The sequence below is a fragment of the Puma concolor genome, chromosome A2, assembly GCF_028749965.1.
Source record: "Puma concolor isolate L17-30 chromosome A2, mPumCon1.1.hap2, whole genome shotgun sequence".
NCBI classification, from domain to species: Eukaryota; Metazoa; Chordata; class Mammalia; order Carnivora; family Felidae; genus Puma; species Puma concolor.
Genome location: NC_141668.1, coordinates 163,555,389 through 163,575,972, shown reverse-complemented (window position 1 = coordinate 163,575,972; position 20,584 = coordinate 163,555,389). Strand labels below are relative to the sequence as shown.

General features: G+C 57.5%; 1 protein-coding gene across 4 annotated transcripts in view; it reads right to left on the bottom strand.

The window, feature by feature from the left end:
- DOCK6 (dedicator of cytokinesis 6) overlaps positions 1-20,584 on the bottom strand; it is a 44,530-nt gene that overhangs the window by 4,787 nt on the left and 19,159 nt on the right. Inside the window, exons 15-41 of one of the 4 annotated variants that reach the window (XM_086699047.1) lie at positions 19,821-19,938; positions 19,666-19,736; positions 19,330-19,468; positions 19,141-19,242; positions 18,376-18,462; positions 17,779-18,010; positions 17,356-17,517; positions 16,520-16,683; positions 15,862-15,966; positions 13,748-13,840; positions 13,393-13,488; positions 12,583-12,723; positions 9,182-9,295; positions 8,909-9,079; positions 8,416-8,555; positions 8,156-8,325; positions 6,141-6,301; positions 5,807-5,989; positions 5,321-5,447; positions 4,904-4,988; positions 4,708-4,804; positions 4,439-4,573; positions 3,972-4,124; positions 3,674-3,832; positions 3,459-3,559; positions 2,152-2,344; positions 1,917-2,060 (exon numbers count right to left, since the gene is read on the bottom strand). In XM_086699047.1, the coding sequence (XP_086555173.1) occupies positions 1,917-2,060; positions 2,152-2,344; positions 3,459-3,559; positions 3,674-3,832; positions 3,972-4,124; positions 4,439-4,573; positions 4,708-4,804; positions 4,904-4,988; positions 5,321-5,447; positions 5,807-5,989; positions 6,141-6,301; positions 8,156-8,325; positions 8,416-8,555; positions 8,909-9,079; positions 9,182-9,295; positions 12,583-12,723; positions 13,393-13,488; positions 13,748-13,840; positions 15,862-15,966; positions 16,520-16,683; positions 17,356-17,517; positions 17,779-18,010; positions 18,376-18,462; positions 19,141-19,242; positions 19,330-19,468; positions 19,666-19,736; positions 19,821-19,938 (3,643 nt within the window). The remainder of the gene's footprint in view (positions 1-1,916; positions 2,061-2,151; positions 2,345-3,458; positions 3,560-3,673; positions 3,833-3,971; positions 4,125-4,438; positions 4,574-4,707; positions 4,805-4,903; positions 4,989-5,320; positions 5,448-5,806; positions 5,990-6,140; positions 6,302-8,155; positions 8,326-8,415; positions 8,556-8,908; positions 9,080-9,181; positions 9,296-12,582; positions 12,724-13,392; positions 13,489-13,747; positions 13,841-15,861; positions 15,967-16,519; positions 16,684-17,355; positions 17,518-17,778; positions 18,011-18,375; positions 18,463-19,140; positions 19,243-19,329; positions 19,469-19,665; positions 19,737-19,820; positions 19,939-20,584) is intronic. The other 3 variants (XM_086699048.1, XM_086699049.1, XM_086699050.1) reach the window with 3 other exon arrangements.

Here is a 20,584-nt window from a genome sequence, read left to right as displayed (position 1 = left end):
AAAGCAACACCATGGGGACACAGCCGGCCTTGTTCAGGCCAGAAAACCCCTTGGAACAGGGGTGCGTGGGTGGTTCAGTCGGTTAAGCGTCCGACCTCAGCTCAGGTCATGATCTCACGGTTCGTGAGTTCAAGCCCCGCGTTGGACTCTATGTTGACAGCTTGGAGCCTGGAGCCTGTTTCAGATTCTGTGTCTCCCTCTGTCTCTGCCCCTCCCAAATTCACACTCTGTCTGTCTGTCCCTCTCTCAATAATAAATAAACATTAAAAAAAATAAAAAAAAAATTTAAAAGAAAGAAAATTCCTTGAAACAAAGCCCACGTCTCCAACAAATGAAATGCAGGAAAAAGAAACAATTGCTTTCATGCAAGCAAGCAAGCTGGGAGAAAACCTTTTTACAACAGTGGGAAATACAATGCCTGAGCCTCAACCTATCAAAGAAAACATTAAAAACCCTTACTGTAAAAATTGGGGAACTGATGCCGTTTTTTGTTTTTGTTTTCTTTCTTTGGTTCAAAGAGCCTTAAGAGACTTGTCAGTCACAGCCATCGTGGATCTTATAAATGGATCGTGATTCGAACAAACCAAGTGCAAAAAAACAAATTGTTGTGAGATCCTCAGGAACATCCAAGCATGGACTGGTATTCCCGTTAATGGGGCGCCTGGGTGGTTCAGTTGGTTAAGCGTCTGACCGGCTCAGGTCATGATCTCATGGTTTGTGAGTTCGAGCCCTGCATCAGGCTCCGTGCTGACAGCTCAGAGCCTGGAGCCTGCTTTGAATTCTGTGTCTCCCTCTCTCTGCCCTTCCAGCACTCACACTCTGTCTCTCTCTTTCAAAAATAAACGTTAAATAAATAAATAAATAAATAAACGTTAAAAATTGTTTTGGAAAAAAAAAAAAGAATTCCCATTAATCTGGTCATGCACAACTTGAGTTGTATGCCAGGGTTTCATCAACGAGTCTGCACAGGGAGGTACTTGTGTGTGTGATGGTGTGATGGGGAGGGTTTGTTTAAAGCTGGAACTTCTCCAACTCCAACACACACAGAATCTCTGAGATCTTGTGAGAATGTAGGGTTCAGAGGGTTTGGGGGACCCAGGACTCTGCATTTATAACAAGCCCCCAGGTGACACCCATGCTGCTGGTCCTTGGACTACACTAAGGTTTAAAAACAAGAAAACAAACAAACAAAAAAAACTAGCTGAGTAGTTGTGTGGGTTTCATCAAGCAATTTGTGAAAATTCAGATCTTGGGGCGCCTGGGTGGCTCAGTTGGTTAAGCGTCTGACTTCGGCTCAGGTCATGATCTCGCAGTCTGTGAGTTTGAGCCCTGCATCAGGTTCTGTGCTGATGGCTCGGAGCCTGGAGCCCGCTTTGGATTCAGTGTCTCCGTGTCTCTCTCTCTCTCTCTCTCTCTCTGCCCCTCCCTTGTTTGCGATCTGTCTCTCTCTCTCAAAAATAAACGTTAAAAAAAAAATTTAAAAAACAAAAAAAAACCCAAAATACTCCATCAAAACCAAAAAAACAAAACAAAAACACTAGAGGCAAAGAGAAGGTGAAACAAGAGAGTAAATACTGGTGGTTGTTGGATTTGAGTGCTGGGTATGGGGGCGATGGTCCAATTTTTTCCTTTTAGGCGTGCTTGAAATTTTCTATAATAAAAAAAAAATTTAATAGCGGCTGAATGTATCGAAGGCTTACTACGTGCAGGCCTCGTGTCAGGGGTTTTACAGGGAGAGTGGCAGGTAACGTGAGCTGGTGAAGGTCCCGGTTGTCCTCTGCAAATCCCCTGCCCAGAAAGGGACCAGGCAGCAGCTCCGCCGTGAGTCTCCGGGAGCAGGCGCTGGGCCCTTCAGCGGATCTGATGGCGCCACCCTGGCCCGAGCCCCAGGTCCCGCGGCCGGCCGCAGGCCTCACCATGGTGAAGTAGGCTGCCGCCTGCTCCAGCAGTCCCACCAGCCCCAGCTCCGTGAAGTGCTTCCCGGAACAGAAGCCCTCCTCGTCAGGCGACAGGATGTCGTCGGAGATGGCCGATTCCTCTAGCACGTTGGAGGAGATGTTCTGTGGTGGGAGGCGGGATTAAGGCCCCGGCCCCACCCCACGGGTGCCACCCCCCCCCCACCACCGCCAACCTGTCACCCGGGCAGCTCACCTGGAACGAGACGCAGCCCACGGGCAGGTAGCGGCTGTCCTCCAGCAGGGCGAGGTACTCGGCCACCAGGGCGGCCGCGTGCACCATGCACTGGGCGGCCTCCGCGTGGTTGCCCAGCTCTGCATGTTTCCCTGCCATGTTCTGCAACCACGTGAGCCGCAGGTCGGGGGAGCCCTGGTAGCCGCGGGCAATCCTGGCATGCATGGGGGGGGCGGGCGGGGGTGAGGAGGTGGGGCACTCGCCCTGTCCCCACTGCCTATCCCTCACTTGTCCACCCCCTTTGCTTGTTACCCCAGCCATCTGCGCCTCTCACCAGCCAGGCTCCTCGGCCAGACCCCCATTTACGTGGGGCCTCCTCACCTATTGATCTGCTCCTCTCTCTTCTCATGTGTCCTTCCACTTGTCTCCCACTGACCAGCCAATGGCCTCACCTGCTTAATCTTAAGCCACGCCCTGCTCCCCCATTCCCCTTGCTCGAGCACCATGTCACTGTCCTCCAGGCCCGTCCATCCCGTCTGCACCCTGCCTTCCGTCTCCTACTCCCCAATTTCTTTTTATTTGGTTCAAAAATTTTTAACATTTATTCATTTTTGAGAGACAGAGAGAGACATAGTGCCAGCGGGGGAGGGGCAGAGAGAGAGGGAGACACGGGATCTGAAGCAGGCTCCAGGCTCTGAGCCGTCAGCACAGAGCCCGACGCGGGGCTTGAACCCATGAACCATGAGATCATGACCTGAGCCGAAGTCAGACGCTTAACCGACTGAGCCACCCAGGCGCCCCAAGAGATTCTTTTTTTTTTTTTAATTTTTTTTAATGTTTATTTATTTATTTTGGAGAGAGAGAGAAAGAGAGAGCACAAGCTGGAGGAGGAACAGAAAGAGAGGGAGACACAGAATCCAAAGCAGGCTCCAGGCTCCAAGCTGTCAGCACAGAGCCCGATGCGAGGCTTGAACCCACGAAACATGAAATCATGACCTGAGCCGAAGTCAGACGCTTAACCGACTGAGCCCCCCGGGCGCCCCACCCACTCCCCAATTTCTAGCCAAACCCCTCACCTCTCCTCCAAATCACTTCTTTCCTGACCCATCGTCACCAGTTGGTACCTCACCTGTCCCTCCCACCTGTCCCCTTCACTTGTCCTTATTCTCATCTGTCGCCGTCCAGTGTGTGTTCACCTGGCACCCTTTTCCCCGTTCACTTACCTGGCCTCCCCTTACCTGTCTGCTCACCTGTCGCTGTCACCATCTACTCCCCCATCACCTGTCTGTGCGGGAGAACGGCCGCAGGTCCCGCCTGGCCCGCCTCACCTGTACATGAGATCGATGAGCATCTCCGGGTCCTCCTGATGCTCCTTCATCTTCACCGTGTCCGTCAGGATCATGTGCAGGTTGAACATCAGGTCCTGGACCTGGAGCCGGGGAATGGCCAGGGGCCAGTGAGGGCGTGGAGAAGCCACCAAGCGTGTCGGGCAAGCAGGCAAGGCGAAGCACAGGCTGAGGAGGGCGTGGCGGGGCGTGGTCACCTGCTCCGAGAAGGTGCTGTCCCGCAGCCCTACGTCCTCCTCCGCATAGGTGAGGATGGTCTTCAGTGACCGTCTCAGGTGCTCTTCACTGAAGCTCTGTGTCGTCCCCACCAGGGACGAGAGCGACATGGTCACTTGCATCTTCACGCGGGCAAAGTTCTGAGAGGAGCCCGGGAGGAAGAGCTGTGAGGCCTCGGACTCTGATCCCCAGGGCCTTATTGACCTGCCCGCGTCACCCGTCCCCCCTCCTGCCCTCCATCTGCTGCACTGACACCTCCTACCTGCCCCTCCTACTTACGTTGCCGATCTCGAAATTCTGGCGCATGAGGAGGTAGAGTGAGGCGCTGGCGTGCGTGCGGATGGTGCTGATGCGGCTGCCGCAGTGTCGCAGGAGCCTCAAGCAGAGATCGGCACACAGCTCTGTGTCCTCCTCGAACAGCAGCTCTGGGAACTGTCCCCCAGGGCGAGACAGATACTAGTCGGCCCCTTCCCATTCTGGCACGGAAGGTCCCGGATGGGGGTGGTGGCAGGGGCATCTGTGTTCTGCCTGCTTTGGCCAAGCACAGTGGGCTTTGGAATCAGACCTGGGGGGATGCCCTTGCTGTGTGACTCTGGGTGAATGACTCTGCCACTCTGATCCTCAGTTCCCTCCTCTGCAAACCATGGCTAAGGAGGGTCTGTCCCGTGGGGTTGCTGAGCACATGGCAGGTGCTCAACGGGCGGTGACTATTACTCTGATAACCGTGACCATCGAATGGGGCTTACCTTGGACACCAGGGCTCGCTGTGTGGCCAGGCCATGCTGCAAGAAGAGGGCACTCTGGGCACTGCCCAGACTGTAGAGCACAACTTTAAGCACTGCGCCTAAGACGCTCTCCCGGGCCTCTGACAGCATGACCGTCTAGGGGGTCAGAAATCCAGCTGTTAGGGACTGAGCGGCTTACGGGCTCAGGGAAAGAGAGGGATTGTATGGCCAGAGATCACGAGGCACGGTGATGGGGTCGGAGGTCAGGGAGACGCTGGCTCAAGCCCTACCTGCACGATGATCTCCAGTGTGTCCAGAACCACCAGGCTTGCCTCGGTCGCCAGGTTCCCATCCACCAAGGCCTCATGTTCCATTTCATCCTTGGTCCTGGAGGGGACGGGAGGGGGTTGGGGGCTGAGGTCCAGGGACACCGGTTTTTCTGGAAGCCGGTCTGACCCCAGCAAACTACTTCCTGCCCACACCCACTTGTCCACACGGTCTGAGGTCTGTCTCCAGTGTGTGATGCTCTTCCGCCAGCGGACGTTCTCCTGGTTCCCAAAGGGACTCCTCTCTGAGACACGCAAGGCGCATGTTCACGGATATGCGAAAACACAAAGACGTGACCATGAGGAGACTCGCTCAGGCATTAAGATACACGTGTGGGATAACCCGTGAGGACACTGGGTGACACGTAAGCATGAGAAGGGAACACACAGTTAAACATGGAGGACATGTGAGAACAGACAGGGAACACAGACACCCGTGTGCACAGGATGATGCACACACTTTTTTCTGGGAAAAATGAGCCAGACATGGAAGTAGGGATGCCCCCCTCCTGGGGTCCCTCAGACAAAGGCTGGGAGCAGCTGGTGGGGACGTGCACAGGACACATTTCCCCCTCACCACGACTCCGCCGGACCATCTCCTGTCGTGCTCCAATAGTGCCCAAGATGGCTTCCTCCAGACGAGCCTTCATGTCCAGTGACTTCTTGAACGTGAGACTGTTGATGCGCTCAAAGGCCTTTTTCCCCTGTGAGGACAGAGAATGGGTTCAAGGTTGATTCTGCCCTTTTCTGTGGGACCTGGGCTACTTGGTCCCACTCATTCATCCTTTCTGACCTCCAGGATCCTGTGCTTGGAGACACAGTTCTCCCCTTTACTGAACGGTCTTGGCACCTTCCAGAGTCTATTCACAAAGGCAATTCTCCCTTTTCTCTTTGGCTCAGCACAGAAACAGTCCACCCCTTTACCCTCAAACCTGCAGGAAGCTGTGCATGAAGACAGTCCACCCCTTCGCTCCCGCCCGCAGCACCCCAGGGACCTGTACACACACTCAGCCTGCCTCATACAGCCCGTCCCCCACCCCCCGGTCCACCCCCACCCCCACACCTTGTACTCAAAGGCAGCGAGGCAAAGGTACAGCAAGTCCAAGAGACGACCCAGCTGAGGGAGGGCAAGGTCAGCAGCCCAGCGCTGCAGGAGGGCTGGCTCAGCATTCTTCAGGACCCACAGCACACACACCAGTAAGGTCCGGCTGGACTCAGCAGAGAGGGGGCAGCCTGAGCGAGAAGCCTGGGGCCAAATAGGGGAGAAGGTGTTCAGAAGGGGCGGAGTTGATTTTCATTTCCTCCAAATTAAGACGAGAACTGGCCTGTCAGTATATCATTACATAACTTCTATTACCAGGTTGGAGGGTGTCTCTGGGGACCAGTGCCATACTCACTGCCACTGGGCCCTGGGAGATGCTAGCCCGGGAGCCAGGGGCTAGGGGGCCACCAGCGATGGCCATGGCCACTGAGGGGTTGATGGTGCCTCCGATGTCCCCTTCCCCTTCTGTGTCTGAGTCGAGCATCGAGGCCAGTCTTGACCGTTGACCTGAGCCCTCTGCAGGGAGAGGCAGGAGGACAGAAGAAAGAACCCTTGGTAAGTACCGTCTCTGTCTCATATTCTCGCTCAAAGTTCACCTCCTCAGGGAAGCCTTCCCTGATACCACTCCCCCGGACCAGGCTGAGGTCCCCTGTCATCTATTCTCAGAGCTCACTTTTTATGCTTGTCGTTAGACACGTTTCTCACGCAACTGTTCGTAGGATCCACAAAGGCCTGAACTCCATCTGCTTTGGCTGCTCCTACATGCTCAACACTTAGAATGCGGCCTGGCCCTCAGGCATAGTAAACGTTGACTACGAGGAGGATGATGATGATGGCAACAATGGCAGTAATAATAATAATAATTAACAATAATAAATGCCACCGCTATTACCACAGCATCAACTGGCACTTACATAGAGTCTCCGATGTGCCAGATGCTACTGTAGGCACTTTGAAAATATTAACTCTTAATCTTCAAAACAACCCTGCAACACAAATATTCTTACCACCCCCACTTTATGGATGAGGAAACTGAGGCACAGAGCGATTACGTCACTTGCCTGGGGTCACGCAGCAAGGTAAATTAGGATCTTAAGCTAAACAGTCTGGTTCCAAACTCTATGATCTTCAAAGAGTAGCCCTCATATCCCCTCTCAAAAAAAGTTTCATCAGAGAGACAGGAGCTGCCGACAAATACAGAACTGGTCTCGCCCCAGAGAGTCTTAGAACATTAACTGAGCTTAACTAACACTCCAGCCCAGCTTAATCTAGCTCGGTTCCTGACCAGATTGAGGTGATCGGCCCATTAATCCCATCTGCCTAAGAGAGGGAGAGAGGGGCCCTCACTGGGAAAAGAGGACATTGCTTCAGTCACGATGCTTCCTTTACATACAATGTCCAGGATACGATAACGAATTACAAGACAAAGGAGGAGGCTAGAAAATATGATGGACAAGGAAGAAAAAGACAACCGAAGCAGGCACACACACTACCAAATGTTGAAGTTAGCAAACAAGGACTTTAAACCATAAAGTGGCAGAAAAGACGGACAAACGCAGCTACCAAGCTGGGAAATTACAATCGAGAACTGGAATCTACAAAAAAAAGAAAAAAAAATCAAATGGACATTTTACAGCCGAAAATGATAACATCTGAAAACTCAAAAGACTGGACGCAGCCAGAGAAGAGATAAGCAGAGAGCCTGAATACAGGTGAACAGAAAAGTTGCCCAACTGCAAACAGAATGGAAAAGAGAACGGAGCACAGTGGACACATGTGATGCGATCAAGAGGTCGAACGTACGTGTAATTGGAGTCCCAGAAGGAGAGAGGCGAGAAAAGGAGGCAGAAAAAAAAAAAAAAATTCAAGAGATGAAGACTGAGAATTTCCCCCAAACGACAGAGGGGATCAACCCAGAAATCCTAAGTCTGTGTTTCCAACTATACGCTGTCCCCCAGGTGCCAGTGAATGTGGAAGACGAGTGAATGAATGAACGTGGGGCTCCAAGCACCCCCTCGCCTGATGCTCCCCACCTTCCTCTCCTCGTATTCTCTTCCTAAAAGATCACGTTAGAGTAACGACTCCCGTTTACAGTGGGGTGACTGCCCCAGTATGCCACTCCCCAGAGTTTCACATAACCTTAGGAAGAGGCCGAGGCCACCACTGTCCCCATTTAACAGGCTCAGAGAGGCCGATGGCTTTCCTGGGCCCCACGACAGCACTTGAACCTCCTCCCCTGACCCCACCACCCGTGCTTTTATTCCTAACCCTGTGCCCCCCTCCCCTTCCCCCGTCCTTCCTGACCTGAGCTCGCAGGGATCTACCCAGCCCCTGGATCGGGTAACCCTGTCCTGCCCCCGGCCCACTGACCAGCAAAATCATGCAGCCGTGGCAGCGTGTCCCGTGCAAGTGACAGCAGGGGTAGGTACAGCTCGGCCACACGGGCCTTCACGGCAGCCTCGGTGTAGCGGGGGTCAGCGTCATGGCCACAGAGCAGACTGTGGACGGCACTGATGGCCTTCTTGTGTAACAGGGATGCCCTGTCGGGGAGGGAGGAGCTCAGGATGGGGTGGGCGTGGCCCCTGGACCTTTCCACCAGCCCCGGGGGCCAGAGGGGGGCCTGTGCTCACCCCTCGGCCTCAGGTTCCAGGGCCAGCGCCAGCTCCGTCAGCAGGAGCCCAGCCAGAAAGTGCTGCTGCCGGAATGGCCCGCTCAGCTCGAACATGCTGGTCACCTTGGGGTCTGGGGCCTGGCTGGAGAAGGTGGAGCTCTGCAGAGGGGAGGGGGAGGAGGAAGCGGGGATGGCAGGAGGTCAGGGGTCAAGGGTCAGAGGCGAGCGACTGGAGTTACCCACGTGTGAGGTGCCAGGGCCTGGAGTCAGAGGTCTGAGAAACAGCAAATGGAACCCTGGTTGAGAGCGAGGATTTAGGGGTGAGAAAGGAGAAGCCGGTCTTCCCGAGAAATTGGCAAGAAGGAGGGGCGGAGGTGAAGGATCAGACGTAAGAGGTCAGGCCCCCCGGGCAGCGGCCCACTGTGAAGCGGACAACTGAGGGACCCACAGAAGACGGGTTCAGGAGAGAGGTCACAGGTCAAGGGGAGGAGCCAGAAGAGAGGCCAGCCCACCTGGGAGGTGGTGGAGGATACGGAGGGCGAGGGCGAGGCCGGAGGCGACAGGGGGCAGCAGGGGAGGTTGAGGGTCACGTAGTGCTCGTGGCTGCACAGGATGCGGGTGAAGTCCATGCGCAGGGTCAGCAGCAATGCTGGGTTGGGGGCCGACTGCAGCCGCGTGGCCACCTGCGGGGTAGGGGGTCGGTGCGTTACGTTGCTCGGCCCGCCACGCCCACCGCCCTGCCCTGTCACCTGCGGGTGCGCTGTTCCCGCCGGGCCCGCCCCTACCTGCTTGTAGTGGGCTCGGACCAGGCTGAAGACGAAGCCTCGGTCCGCCAGGGACAGCAGATCGCTGAGGAAGAAGGCCAGGCTGGCGTTGAGGCGCTCGGCCAGCTCCGCGTCCTGGGGGCACAGGGTCTGTCAGCCCGCGCCCACGTGTCCCATCGGGCCTCAGTCTCCACACTGGGCCTGGCTCTCACCGCGGCCACCAGGGACCTCCAGGACCCGCCTCACTGCCCCACAGCCTTGGGGCTTCTTGACGTGCCTTCATTTCTGCGCTCCTGGTTGTCCTCCTCTGACTGTCCCTTCCGGGCCCCACGGTTATGTGTCTACACTCCTCGGGACTCTGTTCAGAGCACTGTTTTCAGGGCACCCGGGTGGCTCAGTGGGTTAAGCGCCTGACTCCTGATTTCGGCTCAGGTCGTGGTCTTACAGTTTGTGAGTTCGAGCCCCACGTCAGGCTCTGCACTGACAGCACAGAGCCTCCCTGGGATTCTCTCTACCCCTCTCTCTCTGCCACTCCCTCTCTCTCTCCCTCAAAAGTAAGCAAATTAACTTTAAAAAATAAAATATAGGGGCGCCTGGGTGGCGCAGTCGGTTAAGCGTCCGACTTCAGCCAGGTCACGATCTCGCGGTCCGTGAGTTCGAGCCCCGCGTCAGGCTCTGGGCTGATGGCTCGGAGCCTGGAGCCTGTTTCCGATTCTGTGTCTCCCTCTCTCTCTGCCCCTCCCCCGTTCATGCTCTGTCTCTCTCTGTCCCAAAAATAAATAAACGTTGAAAAAAAAAATTAAAAAAAATAAAAAAGTAAAAAAATAAAAAAAAAATTAAAAAAAATAAAATATAAAAGGGGCACCTGGGTGGCTCAGTCAGTTGAACTTCTGACTTCAGCTCAGGTCACGGTCTCACAGTTCGTGGGTTCGAGCCCTGCATCAGGCTCTGTGCTGACAGCTCAGAGCCTGAATCCTGCTTCGGATTCTGTGTCTCCCTCTCTCTCTGTCCCTCCCCTGCTCACACCCTCTCTCTCAAAAACGAGTAAACATTAAAAATAATAATAATAAATAAATAAATAAATAAATAAATAAAAATATATATATATAGTAAAGTCATCTTAAAAAAAAAAAAAAGAGGGACGCCTGGGTGGCTCAGACTCTTGATCTCAGCTCAGGTCATGATCCCACGGTTCTCATGGGTTCAAGCCCTGCATCGGGTTCTGCACTCACAGTGTGAAGCCTGCTTTGGATCGTCTGTCCCCCTCTCTCTGCCCCTCCACCCCTCACTCTCAAAAATAAATAAATGTTAAAAAAAATTTTTTTTTCAAAGAACCCTGTTATTTTTCCTTTCATTCGATTTCAATAACACAATATGGATGGCAGAAACTGGCTGCTGACTACCCTCAAATCCTCTCCCCTCTCAGAGTACCGGAATCTTTCTTCAGAGTTCAGAGCTGGGTAAAGACTACATTTCCCAGCCTCCCGTGTAGCTGGGGAAAACCATGTGACCGCATCCTGGCCAAAGGGGTTTGGGAAGCAGTGATACGGTCGCTTAAACAGAAGGGACAGGTCCTCCTGTTCCCACCCCCTTGTCACACATCATGGGGCAGGTACCACGTTGAACCGCAATGGCCAGCTAGGCCCACCCTGCGGAACCCCCTGCAACCCACCTATGCTCAGAAATCAACTTTGGTCACACTGAAACCACTTGTGATTATGTTTGGGCACATTAACCTCTGCCCTACTTGGTACACTCCCAGCAATCATTTTAAGAAGCATACGGGGAGCATCTTCCATGTGCCAAGTCCTGCGAACCAGACAGACATGGTCCCTGCTGCTTGTCCAACTCACAGTCTTGGGTGGGGGGAGGCAGACAATAAATAGAAGACTTGGAGATACTCCCATGTGCTCTGAAGGAAACTGAACAGGGTGCTGTTTCGAGAGAAGCCCCAAAGACAAGAAAAAGCCAAGAGGAGAAAGGCATCCTGAGCCCAGAACATAGTAAGTGCAAAGGCCCTGGGGCAGGACGTGTCTGGAAAATGTGAGGAACAGCAAGAAGGCTGCTCCTGACTGATGCTTGCTCTGCCCTCGTGCTCTCATGAGCCACTCTGTGGCTTCACAAGGTAGCCTCGGTGGCCCTCACTTTCCTGCAGCCCCAAAACACAAAACACAAACCTGCCTTAGCTCCGAGTCCATGGTGGGGACAGAGACTGGGTCTTCGTTGTGCGCTGAGCCTGACACAGTCAGTGCTCGAGAAAATGTCAAATAAAGCAATGAAACCACTGGGGCCCATCACTGATGCCTCCCTGGCAGCTGGGACGATGCTGCCTCTCGGGGCTGCTGTTCTCTGCAGCCCTTTCTGAGGGACGTTTCCTCACAATCTGGGTCTGCCCCTGGGAAGACAGCCCCTGGGGAGGCCCCAGTGGAACAAGGTCGAGAACTTTGAGACCAGCCCAGAGGTCGCGGGAGATTGCACAAGGGCTGACTTGGGTTGGGCCAGCATTTCAAAAATCTGGGACGTTCCCTATCAAATCCAGAAGTCCCATTTCTCCTTAACAGTCATGTGTCCTGGCCACAGCTAATGGGTACATGCCCTCTAGGCCATCAGAAGCCTCACTCTCCCCAGGTGGTGAGGGCGTGGGCTTTGGAGAAGGTGGCTTGGGTTCAAATCCCCATTCTGCCCCTTCTCAGTTATGTGGTATCGGCTTGTGACCAGTCATTCTCTGCCTCAGTTTCCCCATCAGCAAAATGGAGGCAACAATAATACTGACTTCACGGGGGTAGTTGGGAGAATTTAATATGATCCATCTAACGTGTTTAAGATACACAGTAAGCACTCAAGTGCCCAATATTGCTACTGTTATCATTATTATTATTGCCTGCCAAGCTCCTAACACCGGAATTAGTGATCCAGGACCTGGACAATTATCAAGGTCTGAGAACATCGATGTCCATTTATTGAGCACTTACTGTATTCCAGCACTGTAGTAAGGGCTAATGGATCTGTTCTGTCGCCTTCCCACCCTCATCAACTTCCCATTCTTACCTTTGCTCAGTCTACTCCAGCCATACTTACCTCCTAACTGCTCCCCTAACAGCCCAGGCATGGTCCTACCTCAGGGCCTTTGCACTCGCCGTTTCCACTGCCTGGAAGGCCCTTCCCCCAGACAGGGCATAAAGTGCTCCTTCCCCTCCCTCAAGTCTCCTCGAAACATCAGCTCCACAAACACATAGATTTGGGTCTGTTTTGTTCCACTGCTGTGTCTCTAGCATCCAGCGCAGGGCTGTGCCCACAGTTAGTGCTCAAGAAATAGATGCTGAGTGAACAGACTGATCTGGCAAAGGGGGTTCGTGGTTCCCCGCCTGGCCCGCTCTGCGGCCTCTCGCAGACCCCTCCCACTGAGGCCCTTTCCCTCATACCTTGTATACCCGGGTGATGACTTCCAGGCCCACAGAGCCCACAAGGGCCGCGATGTCGTCCAGGAAGCGCCCAGGGAAGCGCAGCTTGCGGGGCGTGTCCAGCCGCTGGCCCAGAAGCAGGTGCAGGGCCATGCTTTTCACCTGGGGGCGGGGCGAGAGCCGAGGGGGTCTTGAGGGACTGGACTGGGGGCGGGGCTCACTAGAAGGGGGCAGGGCTCGAGGGGCTGGGAGTGGTACTTTTGCAACAAGGCGGATGGGCTAGAGGTGGCCCTAAGGGGTCCTGGGTGGGGATTGAGCTGGCAGTGGCGGGGCCTGAGTGCCTCCAAGGCAGGGTTGGGGAGGCTGAGGGAGCCCGGGAGGGGCTGGAGTTGGTCCCCTGGGGCTAAGTATGGGGGTGGGACAGAAGGTAAGACTTGTGGAGCGGGACTTGAGGGAGCCCACCTGGGTGGGGTTTGAGGGCCCCCGTGACAGCTCTAGAAGAGCTTGGGGGCAGAGGCTCAAGTCTGATCACAAGGGATTCCCTCTCTCTCCAGGGAGATCTCTTGAGAGCGAGGGGTCTCCTCCCTTGTTAGGGGTCTCTCAGCGGTCTCTACAATCTCACAGGGAAGGTGGGGAGGGGTCTTTTCTCTGCCAAGGGGGCTTCCGGGGGCCTCCCTCTGGGGAGAAATCCCCCTCCGGTGTCTCCTGTCTCACTGCGTGGGGGGTCTCTTGGGACCATTTCCCAGGGGTCTTGGGGGCAATCTCAGAGGGCTCCTTCCCGAGGAGAGGGCCTCCCCTGGTGTCCCTCAGGCGGGAAGGAGGGTGTCTCACCATGAGCTGGAAGAAGAACCAGGCATGTTGCAGGACCGTCTCTCGCACGGCGCTGCCGCTGACCACCCACTGCAGGGCCAGCTCCTCGTGAAGCAGCTGGGGGCAGGGGCAAGGGTCACAGGGAGCTGAGGGGCCCGCCCCATTCCCTCCTCGGGGTGGGGGGGGGGGAGGGGGCGTGACCGGGATGGGATGCAGCTGCATGGCTTGGGGTTAGTGTAGCCGGAGACCGTGCAGGAGGAGAGGGAGCAGGAGTCAGCATGCCCTTTCCCTGGGCCTTCTAGACCCTGCTGGGCTTCGGGGGAGACAAGGCGCTCTGGGGCCAACGCTGTGTCACCCGCCCCCTCCCTCCCACTACCTTCTGCACAGTGGGTCTCGGCTGGGTGGCCGGTGGGGCCAAGGAGGAGCCCTCGAGGTAGAAAGAAGTTCGGCTAGAGCTGCAGTCGAAGGCCTAGGATGGGATGGCCGGGGGGGTTAGTGAGGATGTAGGCGGTATGGACGGGGGACAGGCGAGTCCGTGTGGATGGGCCGAGGCGGCATGGATGCGAGAGCGGAGGTAACAACAATAAAGGTGTGTGATGGGGGGGAAGAGAAGCATAGTGAAGACAGAGAAGGCGGTGCCCAGCGGGGTGGATGGGAGAGGCAAGAATGGGGACAGGAGCCCGTCGGCGAGGGTGGACGGGACACGGGCACACACCCAGCATGGGCGAAGGCGGCAGAAGGAATGGGGTGCGGGGTGGACACGGAGAAGAGGGAGGGTGCGGTCCGAGAGACTCGGGGAGGTCGGGGTGGATGGAGAAGGGCACCGCGGTGGAGGAGAGGGTGTAGACAGTGGAGTGGAGTATAGACATGGGGTCAAAGCGAGGACAGAGGAGACAGAAGAGGAAAAGAACAGGACAGAGATGAGAGGAGGTGCTGGTGAGGCGCAGCGGGAGCAGCCGAGAGCCCTGGGTTCCAGGCCCGGCCCTGTTTGAGCCTTGCTTGCAGCCTTGCACGGCCTCGGTGCCCCCATCTGAAATGGGGATGGGGACCCATGCTCCCCTCCTCCTTTGCTGGTCAGGAGGTGAAGCCGCTGGCAAAGAGGGGAGGCCCGGAGATGGGGCCGGCCTCACCCCTGGAACCTGCACGGGCCTCGGCACTCGAGGGACCCCCAGCTCCCACAGTCCCAGCAGGGCCCTGGCCCCTCAGAACACACTAAATGAGCCACCCACTGGCAAAGGCCAGACTCAGTGTCTCCTCCTGCCTGGAGTGCACACCCTCCTACACCTTGTCACCTCCTAGATGGTCTCCAAGGCCCAGCTGACACCCCAGAGAACTGAGGGCATTGGGGGAGGCCCAGTTAAAGATGTTGGGAGGGGGCTGGCAGGGCCCTTGAGCCCAGATTTCCAGCAGTCTCAGGAGAAGACTGTCTACAAGGTCCCGTGCTGCCAGCAGCCCCCGCCTGCCTCCAGTGCAGGTTGCCTGGGTGATGGGCATGGAGCTGGAACGAGGTCTGGGGCCAAGTGTGCAGGGAAACCCCCCCTGCGGCCTGCTCTCCGTGGCCAGGGGGTCTGAGCTCGGTCCCAGCGTTTGCATGTGCCTTTTCCTCCACCCGCAACACCCACCCTTCGCTGACTGGCTCCGTCTCACCCTTCACGTCCCGGCAAAAATGTCACCTCCCTGGAGAGGCTCCCCCTCCCACCCCCAGACCACAGAGAGGAGGAGGCTGGTGGCCTCGCTTCTGTTCGTTTCTTTTCCCCGCTTTCCCACCCTGCGCTCATAGACTCGTGTGTGTGTTCGGTCGGTGTCTGTCTCCAAGGCTATCTGGCAGCGTGGGGGCCAGGCTGGGCCGAGACCCAGCCCGAGAAGATCCTGCCTGTGATGCCCTAACTCGTTCCCAGGCTCGAGACCGCGGAGTTGGACACTTTACCCGGAGTCTTTACCACATCTGAAAATTCGGAGCCCCGGGCCCAGGGTGGGCCCAGAGCTGAGGACCCAGGTCTCTCTGAAGGCAAAGCCCCTCCCCGCACCACATCCCTGGGAAGGGACAGAGTGGAGGGAGCTGCCGTCTGCCTGAAACAGGATGGGAGAGCCCAGAGGGTCAGTCCTGGCCCTTTGGCATCATGCAGGTTGCCACATCAAGGGGACAGTTGAGTCTCCTGAACAGAGTGGATTAAGGAGGACATGTACAGGCCATGCAGTGCAGGCAGTGAGGTTATAGTGGCTGGTTTTGCATATCCTTTGCATGCTATTTGCATACCGCCCGGTCCCTTCTGTCTCTGCCTGAGGCTGTGGTCTGTAGGGCAGCAAAAGGCTGGTTCAGATGACTGTGATGCCTACGACACTGACACTACAGCCCCTGAGCAAAGGCAGAAGGGGTCTGCCACCTCCTTCAGGCAGCCCCCCTAGGTTAGTGGGCCACAGCCAGGAAGGTGGGAGGGGCTCATGCTGAGATGAGGGTCACACACGTGCAGGGGCAGGTAGGGAGGGCACCTGTCTGGGGTCGGCCCCGCAGTAAGGGGGTGCCCGTCGCAGCACAGCCTTGCTGCCTCCTGGAGCATAAGCAGAATTCACCCAGGAGTGTGAGCGGTCGATACCCTGGAGATACACGGGTAGGAGGTGGAATCCATGGGCAGAAGGTAGGGAGAGCAGCACGAAACACCAAGCGTGAACACTGCCCTGGATCATACACGCAACCCTGGAAAACGTGTGTGCACGTCCGTGCGTGGGATCCACACGCATACGCTCCCTGTGCACAGACGTGTGTGGAGCGCACATATATATGTGCCCCGTGCCCATACATGCGTGGGGTACGTGAGTATATACACTCGTGTATACACACGTATGGGGTACACGCATATACGCACCTGCTCCACTAAGCACACGCTGCTTTTTTCAAGCAGGCCAACCTCCAGCCGCCCAGCCTCGGGTCAGCCTCGGAGTATGGAGCCCAGGGCAAAGTCTGAGTCACAGCTCCCAAGCTGTGACAGCCACAGACCAGCCGTGCAGCCGCCCAGACTCAAGCTTTCGTCCATGCTGGTTGTCTGGCGTTATCTGTCCTCTGTTCTTCTGTCAAAACTAAGATCCTCCACCCGCCCACCTGGCGGCAGTGGCCACTGAGGCTAGAGATCCTGGGGTCCCTGCACCCTACCTTGCTGGCCAGGATGCGGGAGACCTCGTCGTCCACAGAGCCAGGGGCCACGGCCAGGTCCGGGTTGCTGCTGCTGATGCTCTTAGAGCGAGCCAGGTAGAGGCTAGCGGGGCGGCCAGGGCCACGGGCCAGCGTGGCAGCCTGCACCGCCACTGGAGGGGCCCCTGAGGATGGAGGGAATATGGTCAGCCCCCTGCCCCTGATGTCCCGTGGACCCTCTGCCCCTTCCCAATCAGCTGTCTTTGGTGAGATTGCTTTCTTTCTGAGCCATCAGGGATCCTCACCTGTAAACGGGTATGATTATGGGTATGATAATGGCTGCCTCCTCATAGTGATTTGGGGGAGACTGAAACACACTGAGAACAGTGCCTGCACACAGTAAGTGCTCAGAGGCGTTCGTGGTTATTGCTAATTACTTAGCAAACAGAAAAGAACCCAACTTTATTGAACCCATGTTATATGGATCACCGTACCATTTAATATTACCAGCAGCCCCATGATGGGGTTGCCCTTATGATCCTCGTTTTAGAAATGGAAAACAGACCCCGAGAGGTGAAATCACTTGCCCGAGGTCACAGGGTTTGTAGGAGGCGGAGCTGGGAGTTCAAACTTGGGCAGCCTAGCTGAGTCTCTGCCTCAAGCTACTGAAGATGCTTGTTGACCGGCTGAATGAGCCACCAGTCAAGCAACAGAGACCACAACTCCTCTCTTGCAAGCTGCCCAAACCTGCCAAGGCCTGTACAGCCTCTGAGCCTTTGCACATGCCATTCCCTCTGACTGGGACGCTCTCCTCCCTGATATTTCCTGCCCCCCCAGGGCCTCCCACCAACACTTACCACTTGGGAAGTTGGGCTCGGTGCCAGGCAGTCGGAAGGCGTAGTGGACATAGGCAGCCAGCAGCGGGCAGTGACCACGGGCATCCTGGGCAGCCTCTAGGCTCCGGTGGACAAGGCTGACCACATGGGCCATGGCTTCGAAGGCCCCACGACCTAGGTTCACTGCCGGGCAGAGCACAGGTCAAGTTCCAGAGCCCTGGGCCTCCTGCGTCCCCCAAGGAACCTCTTATCTCCCACCTTTCCAAGGGGTTGTGTGGCCACCAAAGGGTCACAGTGGACCTGCTCTGGGCCCGGGGGGTTGGGAGCCACTTTTCAGAAAGGAAAACTGAGGCCAGAAAGGAAGGTGAGCTATAGGAGGTCGCCCGGGACCAGGGGACTGAGGGGCCTTTTTCCAGATGGGGAAACTGAGGTCTGAGGGCTCACCGATCTGGCCGCCAATGATTGGAGGCCGCACGACCAGATGCACGAGCTTGTCCAGCACGTGGTGGGAGAAAGCGACAAGTGGCTGGGGGCTGGCGAGGCGCAGTGCGGCTAGGCTGGCCCGCAGCTCCTGCTCCACGGTCCCCTCACTCAGCACGGTGTCCTTGAGGCGGAACGGGAAGGCCCCTTCCTCCAGGACGTGCACCAGAGTGAAGAACTTGTCCAGGTGAGGGTCCTGGGGGTGGGAGGAGCTGGGGTGAGCAGGGTGGGGCCAGGGCTCCATGTCGGGGAAGACCGTAGGGGGTTGCGGGGGTGCGGGGATGTGGGGTGCTCCGTGGGCCAAAGACCAAGGCCGGGGATCAATGAACGGACTATAAACGAGGAAAGAGAGGGGTACCGGCTGGAGGGAGGAGAGAAGGGGAGAGACCAAGGGCCAAAGCCCCAGCTGGGATGGTCACTGGCATGGCTGAGTCAGCAGCTTCCCTGGGAGCCTGGCCTAGTTGACCGAAGTCACGTCCGTGGCCTGAGGCCAGGCCTCCCCGGTCAGCAGGAGCTGTTGCTCAACTCCAGGGCCGGACTCCTGGGTTCCCCCACCCCTACCTGGGGGTGCACAGAGGACACAGCAGTGAGCTCCACGCTGAACACGCCCTTGTGGCCGTCCACCCAGCGCATGCCCGGCAGCGCCACCTGCGGGAGGAACGCACCAGGTGGGGACTGGCCAGCCCTCCCGCACTGATCAGCTATTGCAACACTGTGAGCAGAGCAGAGCCCCCCCGGGGGAGCAGGTGGGTCCCCTGCCCAGTCCAGGGGGCTGCAGATGGGAGACAGCGCTATGGGGGTCCACTGGGTAGGCTGCAAGCCTGGGGTACTAACGGAGGAACAAGGAAAGGAGGCCCGGGGTGAATGTTATTGAAGGGAATGAATCAGGGAAGGGCGTATGGGCTCTTGGACTTGAAGCTCCCAGGGCATTAATGACAGCTCAAGGGTAAGTGGGAGGGTGACAGCATTCATGGGGGGGATGGGCCCTGGAGGTACTCCCGGGGTGATCGTGGTCAGGGAGGCAGGCAGGATTGCTAAAGGGGGACCGGGGCAGAAAGGCAATGGGAACGGTGAGTGCAAAGGCCACAGGGTGGGGGGTGGTAACGAGGCAAGGCTAGTGGGGGACACGGAGGGACGCACGGAGCAGGAGACACAAAAGCAGTACTGGGGGGTGACGAGGGGTCCTGGAGGTCGTCACAGAGGACAACAAGGATCCCGGGAGTACTGATGGGAAGGAAGGCAGGGCACGGATGGGGGACCATGAGACGGGAGCCTGGGGTGTCATCAGAGGACAAGGCACTGGGGGGCGGCTGCCAGGGCACGTACGTCTGGAGTGAGCACGGAGTAGCTGGGCGGGAGCTGGTCCACGGACACAGGGAGGCAGAAGGGGCCGGTCCTCAGGCGGCCGTGCTGCAGCAGCGGGATCCACTGGGGAGAGGCCAGGGGTCAGCGATGGGGCCGGCCAGAGGTGAGGCGGGCTGGGGGTGTGGGGGTGAGGGCGGGCGGGGGTCTCACAGTAAAGCCCACGGGGGTCTCCAGTGCGGTGCCCGGTCGGGGCTGGCAGCTGACGTGGTAGAAGGTGAACAGCAGGTGGTGGTTCTCGGTCACGCAGGCCGGAAGGCGCAGCTTGAACTCCTCGTAGAACTCTGGGGACCTGGCAGGGGGGTCTGCTGGGGGCTGGGAGCCCCCTTGCCTTCCCCACCCCCTCCTGTGAGTGTGACCCCGGTGCCACCCGGCCCCACTGTCGGCTCCCTGCCTCCGGTTCCCCTACGAGGTCTCCTGGAGGTGGCCTGCTCCCCTCCTCTGCCCCTGTCCCCTGTCCCCTGTCCCCTGTCCCCTGTCCCTGCATACTTGTTGTGGTAGACCACCGGCGTGAAGGCCTCGCGGGTGAATTCGCTGCAGCTCGACTTGCCAAAGATGACCTGGGGGAGGGCGTGCGTGAGGGGCCTGCCGGGGACAGCCCACCCGGGACACCCCGCCCTCCTCCCCCAGGCCCGGCCACTGACCGGCAGGGCCTGGCTGGGGTCCTCGCCCGCCATATACTGCACTCGCACGGCGAGGTTGCGCACGGAGCCCTGGCGGCTGCTGAAGTTGAGGCAGTGCGGGTACACGTACAGCAGGTTCCTGCGGGGGCAGGGGGGCATCAGAGGGACAGGAGAGGCCAGGCTACTGGCACAAGCCGGGCCTGGGACACAGGGGGAGAGTGGCCACGCAGCTGGGACACTGAGGGCGGGGCGGTTATGGGCACCAGGCGAGAGATGTGACTGGCAGAGAGAGGGGGACAGGTGGACACCCTTAGAGCATAGGTGGGGGACAGTGCAGCAGAGGGTGGGGACACAGAGGGACTTTGGGGGCGCTCATGAGGCGTGGGGAGGTGCCGAGCACGGACAGATGGGTGCTCGGGCTCAGGGTTCCAAAAAGTGTCCCAGGCAGCCACCTGGGCTGACCCACCCCTCCCTGGGCTCAGGGCCTGACTGCCCTTCCCCCGGGAGAAGCCACTAGGGTTATGAGGCCTATCTCTCAGGTGGAGACACTGAGGCCAGAATCAGAAGTGGGGGGGGGAGGGGGGATGAACGTTACTCCCATTTTACGGGGCGGGGGGGGGGGGGTGGTGATGGAATAGAGGCACATGCCCCACAGTCATCCAGGGAACAAAACGGCAGTTGGCACTGCTCCGGGGCACATGTGGGTCCTGGAGCCAGGCTGTATGGCCTCGGGAGAGTCTTTGCCACACCTATACCCTGCCCCACACCCCCAGCTTGCAGCCAGG